The following is a 13,364-nucleotide window of genomic DNA, read 5'->3' on the forward strand; positions in this document are numbered from 1 at the left end:
AAAAGCAAGGCTTTATTTTCAAGTATGAACTCTGAAGTTTAAAATAAAGGCAAGTTGTTTCCAAGTTCCAAGTATAAAATTAACAGACCTAAATCTAAAAGGACTTGCAAAAAAGAAGTGGTCATTGGTCAAAAAGAAGTGTTTATGCTGATCCCCCCAAACCCCCATAACAGCCAGGGAAGTGAGGGGCTAAGCCTGAGGGCAGCACGTGCCAGGACCTCTGCAGGGTGGATGTGTTCACTGCCGGGCATCAGACACCATTTCTGCCCTGGTGGAGCCCGGATCTGTTCACTGGCAATGAATAGGATACCATAAGTGAGCTGAGCACTGTGCAGGGAAAGACCAGGGAGCGAAGAAAGGGAGACCCATCCCAGACTGGGGGACTAGGGGAGAGTGTTCTGGAGGGAAGCCCTAAAAGATGAATAAGCTGGTGAAGAGGTGAGTTGTGAGCATCCCAGACAAAGACAGTGGCTTGTGCAAGAGCCCTGAAGTGAGGAAAAACATGTTTGTTGGAAAAACTGGCTGGAGAGTAGAGAATGAGGGGGAGGGTGTTGTGAGAAGCAGCTGGAGGGAAGGGAGGGGTGAGATCGCTTAGGGCCTAGACACTGGGAGTGGGGAGCTCCAACTTGGACCCCCATGAGCAGTAGGGGACCAGGAGGGTTTTAAGGGCGTAGCTGGCTTGGGTTTGCGTTGAACATGGGTCTCTTGGCCTGTAATTTGTGCGTAGCTTCGAGGAATAGGGAAGACTAGGTAGGGGACCACACAGAAGCCTGTGGTGCATCACTAGATTTCAGAAATTGTTAGTGGGGGAGGGAAAGCCCTTTTAAAACTAGTTCATTTTAGAGCAAAGCCTTGGAAAGACCTGAAAGAGTCGTCAGTGAGCGTGTCCCTCAAACCTGATGGAGACACATGGCGTTTCCCTGCACCTGGGCTTTCAGAATTAAGGCGTGCGTTGGAGCAGAGATTAAAGGGCACACACTCTTGATCCACCTCCAGAAGGCGGGAGGGGCTGAACTGGCAGATGCTGGCAGAACTTCTGCTTCCTAGAACTGAATCAGCATGGCTGTTGCTCCTTTGGTGGGGGCCACCGCCACCCCAGGATCAGAGTCTGGTGGCTCCCAAGGCAGGGTTACCACAGTGTTATCCAGCTGTCCCCAGGTTTGCCAGCATTAAGGGTAATCCTTTCCTTTAATGCCCAACTGAAAAAATTCCATTCCATATGCAGGAAATCCAGCCTTTTTTTCCTTCTGTTCCCCACCCCACGTGTTTCCAACAATCCCCAAGGAATACTCATTTGTTCCATGGATCCGTCCTGATTGTCGCATGGTGCCTCAGCCGGCTGTCTGGCCGCAAACCTCTGATGCCTCCCTCCAGTCATCTCCTGCTTTCCTGACCAATCTCTCCAGCTGGACCTCTGTGGAGCCAGGCTCCTCCTTCCTGAGCTGGGGAAGCACAGCTCAGGGCTGGATAAGGGGATGCCAGTGCCACAAAGAGAAGCTTAAGCCTGTGTTCTGAAACGCCTGCTTCTGGAGCCCAGGGCCATGACGCCCTTTCTCCTCTTTGCCCAATGGCCTGACCTACCGTCATCCCTCCATGGCCAGGGAGAGCCTTTGATCAGGTTTCCCCTTCCCCAAATTGAGGCATCCGCCCCCTCGGGGGCCCAGCAAGCAGGGAAAAGCTACCTTCTGACCCATCTGAAACATGCTTCTCAGTCAACAGAATAATCACAAAGACACAGTCCATCCTAAAGGAAGGAAACTTTTTCCATTATTTTGTTTGGTGATCAGCTGCATATGGTCTTAAACCTCTCAAATCTCTCCGTTCCAGAGGGAATTTTGCCTTTACTTTTGCAGTCTCAGGGTTTGTTACCTTAAAATTCGCATTTCTCTGGGACTTCTCAGTCTTGCTCCATTTTTACAAAAAGCCGGTGGATATCATTGAAATCCCTATTTTGTGAATGAAAAAAAAACCAAAAAACTTCTTACCATTTGACTTACGACTTACCAATGTCATATGCCAGATGAATACCCAATTTGACCCAAGACCTCATGCTTATGGCTGGGGTTCCACCCTTCCCTGACTTATGCATCCTCCATTTAATATCTCTGCCTCCATGGAGAGAAACAGTATGGGAAGAACACAGGCTGGGGAGAGGCTTATTTCCTTCATGCTTTGCTGCCCAGAGCTGAGCACCTTGCTGCATCCGTCCCTTCTGGGAAACAGGGAGGACTTGCAGTTAGCTTTTCTCTGGGTCAGATAATTTTGTCTGCAACATTGTAGACTGTACTTCAATTTTAAAAAAAAAAGGAAAAAGAAATTTTGTCTGATCCCCCAAAAGCGGATGAGAGCATGAGCCCATTTTGTGCAAGTGAAGGTACATTTTCATAGCAGGATCAGGATGACTGCTCCTCTTTGACCTCTAGTCTTTAGATTTCTAATTAGAAACTGACAATCATAATAATAGTGACAATAGCTCACATTTACTTTTTTATCACGCGGCAGGCACCACACCAAGCTTTACATATATTATCTCATTCAGTCCTCCCAACACTCCTTCCTCCGAGGGAGGCACTACTTTAAACTGATTTTATAGCTGCAGAAGCTAAATAAGACTTGTTAAAAGTTTCACCACTTACTAGTGCCATTTTCTAGGGTTGGGACCAGTGCTCAAACCTGGGTCTGATCCCAGTGCCCCAACCACTAACCTCAGAATATGCCATTTGTTCCTTCCAACAGGCCTTTACCCTCTGGGGAAACCAGGAGGGTGGGCTGAAGAGAGGAGTGTCTCCAGGGGCCTCCTGTCAGAACAGGGGCTCAAGATGGGAGACTGAGGGCCCTCCCAGGGTCAGCCAGTCCTAAAGAAGGGAAGGGTGAGGGGTGGAGGAAGGACTAGAGCTTCTCCATCCTCAGGACTAGCCTGGGGCCATTGGGATGACTCCTAGCACTACTTTGGAGAGAGAGTTAGGACAGTGGCCCTGAGAATCTGAAGGATTTCACGTGGTAGAGAGCTTCCAAGACGGTCCCCAGTGATCCCTGCCCTGTGCAATCCCTTCCTCTGCAGCATGGGCAGAACATATTGACTCGCTTCTAACAAACAGAGTATGACAGGAACAATGGAACGTCACCTCGGGACTTAGTTGGAGAAGACTGCTCTCTCTGCTGCGTGCTCCTCTCTTCTGACTCTCTCGTGGCTCACGCATCCTGGGAGAATCCAGCAGCTGTGTGTTTGGCAGTCCTGTGGAGAGGCCTGTGTGGCAAGGGTTTGGGGCCTGCCAATTACCATGTGAGTGAGTTCGGAAGCAGGTTCTGTCTAAGTGGAGCCCTCAGAGGAGACTGTGGCCCCGGCTAGGAGCTGGACTGCAAGTCTCAAGAGATACCCTGAGCCAGAGACACCCAGCTAAGACATATTCAAATTCCTGACCCTTGGAAACTGCAAGATGGCAAATGTTTATTGTTGTAAGAGGCTAAATCTGGGGGTACTTTGTCACACAGCAGTGGATAACTAGTGCACCACACCACCTTCATCACTTCCCCACATTTGTTACTTTGTTGCCCCATCCCTACTGAAACAAATCAGCTCTGAAATTCAACACACAAAAAACTGTCAGATTCTGGATGTTTAAAAGTAGAATTGAACTACATTAAGTTTACTCATTCACCCGTTGAACACGTTTTGTATAAACCCACCAAGTACAAGTAAGAGGCATTACAGAAACTGCAGGAAGCAAGAGGGCAAATCACTGCCCTCAAGGCCACAGGAGACTAACAGCTGGCACATGATTGAATCAGGAGCAGGTTGCAATGAGGCCAAAGAGTGGGAGCGGGAGAGAGAGGAATCAGGAAATTCCCAACCACCCCACATAGCAACCCACACCATGGTGGAGCAAGCAGGCAATTCCTGTATGTATTTTGGGTTTGCTTTGTTGACTGAAATGCAGAACTGTGACCCGCTCCCTTGTGGAGGTGGGGCCAACACAGAAAAAGGACGTAACTGTTATTGACAATCTCCTAGACACAACAGATGCCTCAGGCTGAACCTCAGACTTTAGAAAGGAGGCCTTAGGAAGGAAAGGACTCCTTTTATCTCTCTCTCTGATCTTCAGTCTCTCGGGTCTGGGTTCTAGTGATAGATGTCAAGGTATATACTCCTGGGCAGTGGGTGCCGAACTGCTGTCTAGAATAACGGATGAGTCTAGGAGCAAAAAGGGAGGAATTACTTCCTACCTGCCCTTGACGATTTATAGAGAGGACTCTATGATCCCATAAATCCAGGACAAGTCATCGACTGTAAGATTCCTTAGATGTGTGTTATTTTCTGTTTACTTCTGGGACACAATATAGCAGAGCAGTTAAGAGCAAGAGCCCTGGAGGCAAACTGCTTTCTTTCGTATCCTGACTCCACTACTAATTAGCTGAATAATCTTGGAAATATTATTTACTTTCTCTCTGCCTCCCTTCATTGTCTTTAAAATGGGAATAATCGCTGGATTTACCTTATGGGGTTGCTGTGAAGAGCAAATAAATCATTGCGTGCCATGCGCTGCAGATAATCCCCTGCATGGAGTAAACACTCAATAATTACCTGCCATCAGATATTTATCATCAAAAAAATTCCTTAATTAAAAAAAATGACTGTCAGATTGATCTCTGGGGCAGCAGGAAGTGCTGGGTCCCTCTCAGAAGCTGGTTTTGAGAGGAGGAAGTCCTCCAGGAAGAGCGGGTGGTTACCACTTTGAGAGGTGATGGAATCTTGCCCATCTGTGAGAAAGGAGGGTGCCTGAGGACTAAAGCCTGAAAGGTCTTAGGAGGTTACCCTCAGAGAGGCTGCACTGCCCTTCCTAAGTGTACATCGGGCTCAGGGTGTCAGGTGTCCAGAACTTCAGAGGCCCAGGAGTGCCTGTTCCGGGGGCAGGACCTCTGCTTCATGTGGCCAGAAAGCCTTGCTCAGGAGTGCCGTTCAGCTCCCACTCATCCTTCTAAAAACTTTTAAAACTACGGAAGTAGCACATTGTTTGCTGTAAAACTCATTCACACTAAAAAGTCTACCAAGTAAAGAGTGAAAGTCCCTGGCTCTCCCTCCTGCTTGGCGTGTATCCTTCCGGGCACTTTAATCCACACGTACAAGTATCTGTGCCTCATGTGGGGGTGTGCAAAGAGTCTTGTGCTTTTTAACCAAAATGAGAGTGGGTAAAGAGTTTGTTTTGCACCTTGCTTTTTACACTGAAAGTGTCGTGGGCATTGTTCAGTGGCAGCAAGTCCAGAACGCCTTCATTCTTCCCAGTGGCTCTGTGGCATCTCGGCCACGTGGGGCTTTGTGGGACGGTGCCTGGATGTGCACCGATCCGTTTGGCCCCAACTGATAAATGCCTAGGTTGTTTCTACTTTTTCCCTTGGACAGATGGTGCTGTTGAGAATATCTTTATACATGTATCTTTAGTCACCTGTCAGAGTAATTCTGAAACTGAGAGCTGGGAATGGAATTCTGGGCAAGACCAAAAATTTATATTTGGTGGCTGCTGCTGGAGGGCCCGCTGCAAGGTTGCAGTTCCACTCTCGCCAGCACGTGTGAGCCTGCCTGTCTTCTCCATGCTCACCAGTGCTATGTATTACCAGCCGTTTACTTACTATGAAATAACAGGTGAAAGATGGCCTCTGGCTTTAATACTCATTTCTCTACCTACTCATTTTTTGTGCTCTTAGCAAAGAAGCTGCTTCTTGCTTCAAGCACATACTCCCTGGGCCTGGGTCAGGCAGCCAGCCTTCTAGGCCCACCCCGCTGCTCAGCTGCCCCTGCTCCTGCCTCTGCATCCTGAACATCTGTCCTTAATCCGCCTCCCTGCATCCCCAGCACAGCCTTGTGCTGCTGCCGTGATCAGTGAGGAAAGGCTGGCTGACTGTCGGGTCCCCATGGAGAGGAGCTGACAGAAATGCATGCCCGGCACAGTCGCCTTGGGCTGGGTCAGCTTTCCGGGCTCCAAGGAGGCTGCGTGCTGCTTCTGATTCTTTCCCCAATTTGAGATGACTAGGGCATGGCTCCAGTCATATGGCTGCAGAAGGCAATTCTAATTCCATTCCTTCGTTAGCTACCCAGGCTCTGAGCCACTCCTAGCTCTGCTAAGTGTTGGGGCAATTGTGACCTGTCTACCCTTGCCCAAGGAGCTGTCCTCCCAACATGACATGTCCTTTAGCTTTTGGAGGGTACACGTGCTGCGGCAGCCAGGGAGGAAGCACCCCTTGACCTGCTCGTGAGTCAGATTTAATACAACCACGGCTGAGCAGGGGCAGGGACAGTCAGATGGCCCACTCACTTGGGAGGTGACGTACATAGAAGTGCGTTGGGAAGGCTATACAGGTGGGAGGGATTACCTGTGTCTGGGTTCCCATGTGTGGGCTGAGCCGGCCTAGGCCAGGATGCCCCCGTTCAGGAGAAATGGGAACACTTGAATGTTCTAGTGATGGTAGGGACCAAGGCCTGTGTCCACAAGGGCTGGAATCCCAGACTAGGGCTGGTTCAGGCCTGACAATGGGATCTGAGAGATGGGGTAAGCAAACCCCAGTCCTGCAGGCATGGAGATGGGAGATGAGCCTCCACAAAAGGGACCCAGTTACCAGATAGTGCAGGCCAAGGCTTGGACTAGGTAGAGTCGGTGCACGAGGTGACAGCCAGACCAGCCACAAGTGGGACACTTCTACCGCCAAAGGGTGGGGCTTAGTCTGCAGATAGGGGGACATGTGGCTTTCTTGTCGTACAAGAGGAAGGGAGAAAGGCAGGGCCCAGCCACTTTAGCCCTGACAAAGGATTGGAAACCCCAAGAAATTGTGAAATATTCTCCATTGCTGCCCCCTGTTGTTCTGTGCCCTCTGCTTGGAGACGGGGCCAACAGCCCTGGTCTTGCTTCCTGACATCCAGGGACCTACTGTCCATTGGCTGCTTCTGCACAGGCAGGCTGGCTGGCCACCTCACACACCTGCTTCTGTGGGAGCGGGCTCCATGCTGCCATGATTCTAGGAAGTGATGATGGAATGAGAGAGGAGCCTCAGTGGCTTCCTTTCATCCTTGGGGACAGCCGTCTAATCCTGCAGAGTCAGGAGCTCAGGAGTCGGACAGACTCGAGCTCAAATCCTGACTGTCCCAGGCTGCATGTTCTTGGGCAAGTCACTTACAACTCTGAGTCTCAATTTCTGTTACGTCAAAGGGAGGGTAATTGCAGAACCCACCCCTTTGGGTTTTTGTGAGTTTAGAGAGACACACATGGAAAGCGCCCACGCAGGGTGGATGGTATGAGTATTTCCCAGAGTGAATACTGCCCGGAAGAGCCCAGCAGTGGGGAACTTGTTGCTTCCTGTGTCCACAGAGATGATTGAGGAACCTGGCGTATCCAGGAAGGGCAGGAGGAGCCCCATCTGGGCACAGCCATGTGTCATGTTTAGTGACACAGCTGGGCCTGGAAGGGCTGGGTGTGCTTTCTGGGGTGGGGCAGGCGTCAGCTGGGGGAGCTGGGGAACATGATCTAACAAGTAGTGGGACAGAATCCATCTCGCTGGCCAAAGGTCGTCTCCAGAGAGGATGGGGACCAACCAGAGCTGATGTATATAGTCTAGACCTCTTTTTGGCTATAGACCCAGCCCTTGACCCCTCCTTCTCCAAGAACCCAGCTCTGCCCTGAGCCCAGTCAATAGGACTGAGGGGGACACACAGCCCCCAGCAGGCCAGTCGGGTCCTCTGGCTGGGAGTTAGCTGGAAAGGAGAAGGGCTTTGGGTCTTTGCTGGCACTCAAACCAGGAGGACATGTGAGCTCAGAAATTCCATGCTGGGAAAAGCAGATGGCTGCACAATGAGAAACAGAGAGACCTTGCAGGCAGGGGAAAGGGAAAGGGAAAGGGAAAGGAAAGGGAGAGAAGCTGAGAGAGCTGCTACCCTGCCCCTTGAAGGCCTTCCAGGCGGTTTCTGGTTCCTGGCCCTCGTGAGGCCCAGCTGCGTCCCTGCTCATGGACTCTGGGAGCTACCTCGTGTCCTTATGTAACCAGCTTATTCAGTGAGCTGGACTCAATCAGGTGTAAGAGGAAACCAACTTTATTTTTCCCTTGTGTCCTTTCCAGCCTACCCTGTGGATTAGTTCTTTTCCCAATTGACGCTGAGAACTTAACAGGCCCCTGAAGTCTCGCTGTTAACAGTCACGTGACTCCAGACTGTCCAGTGTAGTGATCAGGAGGCTGTACTCCTACAGCCCGGCCAGGCTGGAGGTCTGGGGCCGGGGAGGGTGCACAGTCAGCGTCTCCACTAGACCCCACAGTCCCACTGTCTCCCCAACTTGTCCACTGAGCTTTGTGGCCCCTGGGGTTGGAACAGGGGAGAGGGATGAGGGAGAGGTATGGGGTCCATCTGATGTGGTCGGTTCAGTGGGAACCCAGAGCTGGTGCCCTGTGGGGGTGCCAGGTGCCCAAAGTACCCACGCTCTGTCTTTTTCCCTTTCCTGTCTTTTCTCCCTCTTCCCTGCTGCTGCTTCACAATTTCCCTTCTGGGCACCTCTGACTCCGCCCCCTGATAGGATAATACTTCTCCTCCAACTGACCTCTTAGGACCTTTCCTTGGCTCCTGGGCTTCCTGCATTGCCCCCACCCCACCACCCAGGCTGCCCTCTGCCTCCTAGGAACCTGTGTCCTTTGCCTCCCCGCCGCTCCCAGGGCAGTGTCGTTTCTCACTGCCCTCTGCCGCTGGCCTGCAGACTTGAGGCATGAGTCAGATGGTAGTGCTCGCACTCAGCCATGCCAAGCTCTTAGAAGAGTCCCTTGAAGTTCTCACTTGATTTAGGGAGGGGGAGCACCTACCTTCCCTGTGGTGGCGGAGGGATGCCACAGGGATGACTCATCCCCAACCCCACGATGCTTTTTCAGCTCTCGTTACACGGGCTGCAGGTGGGCAGTCGGCTAATGCTGTAGAGCCAGTTTGGGGTCATCCCCTGCAGGGAGGGTCTTGCACCTTGTTCTAGAATATGGGGGCTCTCAGCAGCTATTATTTTGTCCTTAGCCTTTTGAGTCTCAGATAAAACTGAGGCAGAAAAGAGTGCCAGTTTAACATTCTGTTCCACTTAAAATGTCCCCTTTTTTATTTAGTCCAGTTCTCTGGCTCTCTCGTACTATAACCGAGAGTTTTTACTAGACTGTGTAAAACAAACGAGGCGCCCCTGGGAGATCAGGGAGGACCCCTTGAGCTCCCAGAGAGGATCTGTGGATTATGAGCATCATTGATTCCCATTGCTGGTGTTTTCTGTAGTTCAAAGGTTTCTCTTTCAATCTTGCTCAAACTGGCAGGATTTGGGGGAAGGGGTCTTGTTCATCATCACTTGTTTGGGGAACATCTCTGTCTTCCTGACATGTTCCCCACATGAGCCCAGCAGGTGGGTGCCCTCCATCCACCAACGTATTGGCCCAAACTGGGGTACTGGGGTTTGGCTGGGGCAGGGGAGAGTCCGGGTTTCACTGGCTTCCTTCTGGGTCCGCAGGTGCGCTAGCTGTGGAGACCTTAGTGGCAGCAGGAGCCCTATGACTGTAGGTCTTAAAAGTCACCGTGGGAGGGGAGAGGGGGAGTGTTGATGTGGGTTGTTCGGGCTGAGTGTACCTGGCTGGCTGCTGGCAGGTGAGTGACTCTCTGGGCACCAAGGCCCCGCACCTGACCACAGCCCTCATCTCCCATTCTCTTCTTCAATGCTGTTGGTTTGGTAAACTGCCTCCCTCCCCCCATTTCACTGTAGGGAGAGTGGGTTCCGCATCTCTGATGGGCTTATTCCTTCCTCTCCTTCCATGTAGCCAGGGTACAATTTGACGAAGACTCAGGTTTGGGTCCTGGGGTGGGTGGGGGCTGGTGTCGTGCTCTGCTTTTGTTTGGTTCCCAGCTAGTTTAGAAAAAGGGCTACCTTCTCTTGTCCAGAGCTCTCTGCTTTGGGATTTGGACCCAAGACCAGTAACCGATAAGGTTGGGCCCTGTTTTCCTTTGCCTTCAATCCTTGCATCCCACACACCCCCACTCCAGATGTGTCGGGGTGGGGAGGGGTGGCTCTGGTCTGGGCCAAGGCTGAGATATTCTCACCTAATAGTGTCCAGATTCCACTGTGACCCCAAAAACTGCCTAGGAGTTTGGGAGAAGAGTTTGAGAACTCTTACTCAGTAGTGTCTGACTCCCAGAACCTTCTGAATTGATCCCTGCTGGGGCATTTTTACCAGCACTCTGGCTCCAAGCCTCACTTCTCCCCTTCTGTGAAGTGAGAGGAAAGTCCCTCCTTTACAGGCTGCTGTGAGGTCACCTGAGAAGACGTAAGTCCAATTCCAGGCACACAGAAGGCCCCAGGAAACGGCAGTCTCCCCGCACTGCAACTTTGTTGAAAAGGGCTCTCATAAGGCAACATCACCTGGTCATTAAAAAGAGGGATTGGTGAGTCCAAAGGTTTAAGTGCCTTTTAAATTTTGATGGATACATTGCCAAATTGCTCTTCAAAAATATTGAATCAATTTATACTTCCATCCAGAGTACACAGAGTACGTATTTCTCCATTCCCTTGTCAGCATGGAGACTGACATTTTTTCATCTTTGCCAATCCGCCGGGCACCATGTGATGGTTTGGGCTTGAGTTAACGGACCTCTCTGGTGATTCTTGAGCTTGGCCTCTTTTCTTGTGTACTGGCCATTTGTGAGTCTTCTGATGTGTTTGTGTACTTAAGTTTTCTATAACAGTGTATCTTTCTTCTTAATTTGAAAGAGTACTTGGTGTAGCATGATTGTTATTCCTATATTTTTCTCTTGTTTAATATTTCCCTTTTAATCTTGGTCGTGTTTTGTTTTATTCCATTTTTCATAGGGCAAAAAAAAAAAAAGGAATTTTCTTTAGTCAAAATCCCTTAGTCTTTTCCTTAATGGTTTTGGGGCTTCCTGTCAGGCCTAGAGACACCTTCCCAATCCACAGATCAGTTTTACAGGAGGGTGGTTCTGGCAACTAGTGTGGAAGTCAGATTGGAATGAGGGCTCCTGGTCTGGTGAGGGGCAGCCTGTTGTCGTAGTCGAGGGGAGAGGGGAGGAGAGCCTGCACCAGGGCAGGAAAGAGGGCTTGTGTGGAGGGATGGGTTGCCCTTGGCAAGGGGCTGGGAGGAGTCCTTGTTTCTGACCCGAGCAATTGAGTAGATGGTGCCATTTGGTGAAATGGGACCAGATGTGGGGGAAGGTGCTTCAGGTGTTGACTGCACTGCCTGTGTCCAATGGAGACGCAGGACTCCTGAGGGCACATATGGAAACCAGAGATAGGGAGAGTACGATTACATGATTTTGGTGGATGCCCCTGGTGCTGAATCTCTTGGTTTTACTCAAAAGCTCTGACATCGAGGGTCCCAGGAAGGCATTCTAAAACAATAATACACAGTGTAGATACATCCAAATCGCACTGATGGCTTTTATTGCAGATTTGTGTCATTACAAGGATAATCTGGGAATATATTAAAAAAAAAAACCCTCCCTTTTATATACACAAAACGTGCTACATGGTACACTTTGTGAGACTGCTGAGGTAATAGGCACACACCCAGACGCGGACAGTACCGAACGTTCCGACATCTAGCACACCCCGACCCGCGTGCCCTCTGCGGAGGGTCTTACCTTCTTGGTCATCCCTTGCTCCCTGCTTGGCAAGAGTCCCGGTAGTACTGCCCCTGACACACTTCGTGGCCAACAGGACTCAGAGAGCCACTGCGCTGCAACGCACCAACCAAGGGATCCGTGGCCCCTGGTTATTCAGTAACTCAGGACAAGTGGCCAGTCCTCATTTTTATGGCACCTGTTCTCAGGGAAAGTGTAGTTTGGAAACAAAATATGGACTCTAGTCGGCCTGAGAACATGGGACTTTTGGTCTGTAGCCACTTGGGGCCCCCAATGATTGGATTATGACTTTGCTTCAATTGAATATCTGCTGGCAAGGTGGGTAATTATTTCTGTGAAGGTTAAAACGACAGGTAGGCTAAAGTATGAATGAAAATACAAGACTGCGAATACCGTTATCTATGTGGCAGGCCTTTCAGGCCTGACTTCCCCTTTCCTGACTAGAAACACGGAGTCCAGACTGTTTCCTACTCGGGGACTAAGGGATCTTGCCTGGAGGGAAAGCACAGGGGGACAGAAGAGGTCAGGAGTAAGTAGGCAAGGAGTAGAGAAGAGTGGGAAAGGTGCCTGGACAACAGTGGCCTGGGACTGATGCACAGAAGGCACTTAGCAAATGGCACCGATGAATGGGTAGGTGGGTGGGTGGGTATCAAAATGGACGGGGACGTGGAGTCTGAAATTTGATTAGGTGCCAAAAGGGGATCCTAAGCAAGGAAGTTGGGACCCCCTCTGTGAGAGGGTAGCACTGTGGACGTTCCTGGAAGAATCCAGGCATGTGGAAGCCAAGGATTATTCTTTGAGTTGGAGCTACACAGGCTGTGACCTGCTCTTGGGCTCAAGTAGTGCAACATCAATGAAACGCTCTTCTCCTAAGAGCAGAGCGCTTGTCAACAGCCTCAGCATCCGAGAACTGAGTCTACGTGTGTTAGGTGTATAAGGCAAACCTGTATATGTATCTAGATGTACGATGTGTGTGTGTATCTGAATGCATATGCGTGTGGTACACACGCAAGTGCACAAGGTCGGCTCACACACGTGTATATCATGAAGGTATTTTGCAGTTGTGTTTTTATTGTAGGGACTTAATTTATTTAAGGGAAGACTTGACTGCAGTCCTGTCCTGTCTGAGAACACGAGGGGCTGTCTGATGTTAAGAAAGTAGTAGGGACAGAGAATACCGTTTCGATTCAGTTCTGTTATCTGTCGCAGTGACTTGGGAAGAGTCCAGCGTCCCAGTCCTCCCGGCCCCAAGGTGACCCAGTGAGGAGGTGCTCTGTGTGCTGGGGCCAGCACAGCCACGAGCGGTCAGGCGGGGAGCCGGCCTAGTGGAAGGTGTTGGGGTTGGGCCGGATCATCATCACCACTTTCTTGAGCGAGTAGGAGCCCCCTCGGAACTCAGCCCAGTAGACTCCGTCCTGGTAGCGGCTCCGGTAGTGGCCCCCACGGTACCAGACGCCATTGAGGTTGGAGTGGGCACAGGCGTTATACCACCAGCCGCCCTTCTGGTAGTGGGCACAGTTTCCTTCAGGAGAGAAAGAGCAAGAAGGTCTCAGGGAGGAGGCTTTACCCAAATCTGCCGTTTGCTCGGGGACTTCAGTGGGACCCCCCCCCTCTGGGGACATTTGAACAAGAATGCTTGGGAGGGGACGGGGCTTCAGACCTGCTCAGATCTGCCTTCTGCCTAGTGAGCTGTGTGATCTTGGGCAAGTGACTTAACCTCGTG

General features: G+C 50.8%; 2 protein-coding genes across 17 annotated transcripts in view; one reads left to right on the top strand and one right to left on the bottom strand.

Moving 5' to 3' along the window:
• RALGPS1 (Ral GEF with PH domain and SH3 binding motif 1) overlaps positions 1–13,364 on the top strand; it is a 262,169-nt gene that overhangs the window by 125,445 nt on the left and 123,360 nt on the right. The window lies entirely within an intron of this gene.
• The window catches only part of ANGPTL2 (angiopoietin like 2), a 33,921-nt gene continuing 31,981 nt past the window's right edge, over positions 11,425–13,364 (bottom strand). For both annotated transcript variants that reach the window (XM_074362259.1, XM_010956127.3), the window contains one exon: positions 11,425–13,163. In XM_074362259.1, coding sequence (XP_074218360.1) covers positions 12,964–13,163 — 200 coding nt within the window. In that variant the 3' untranslated portion in view covers positions 11,425–12,963. The remainder of the gene's footprint in view (positions 13,164–13,364) is intronic.

Source organism: Camelus bactrianus, chromosome 4, assembly GCF_048773025.1.
Source record: "Camelus bactrianus isolate YW-2024 breed Bactrian camel chromosome 4, ASM4877302v1, whole genome shotgun sequence".
Taxonomy (NCBI): Eukaryota; Metazoa; Chordata; class Mammalia; order Artiodactyla; family Camelidae; genus Camelus; species Camelus bactrianus.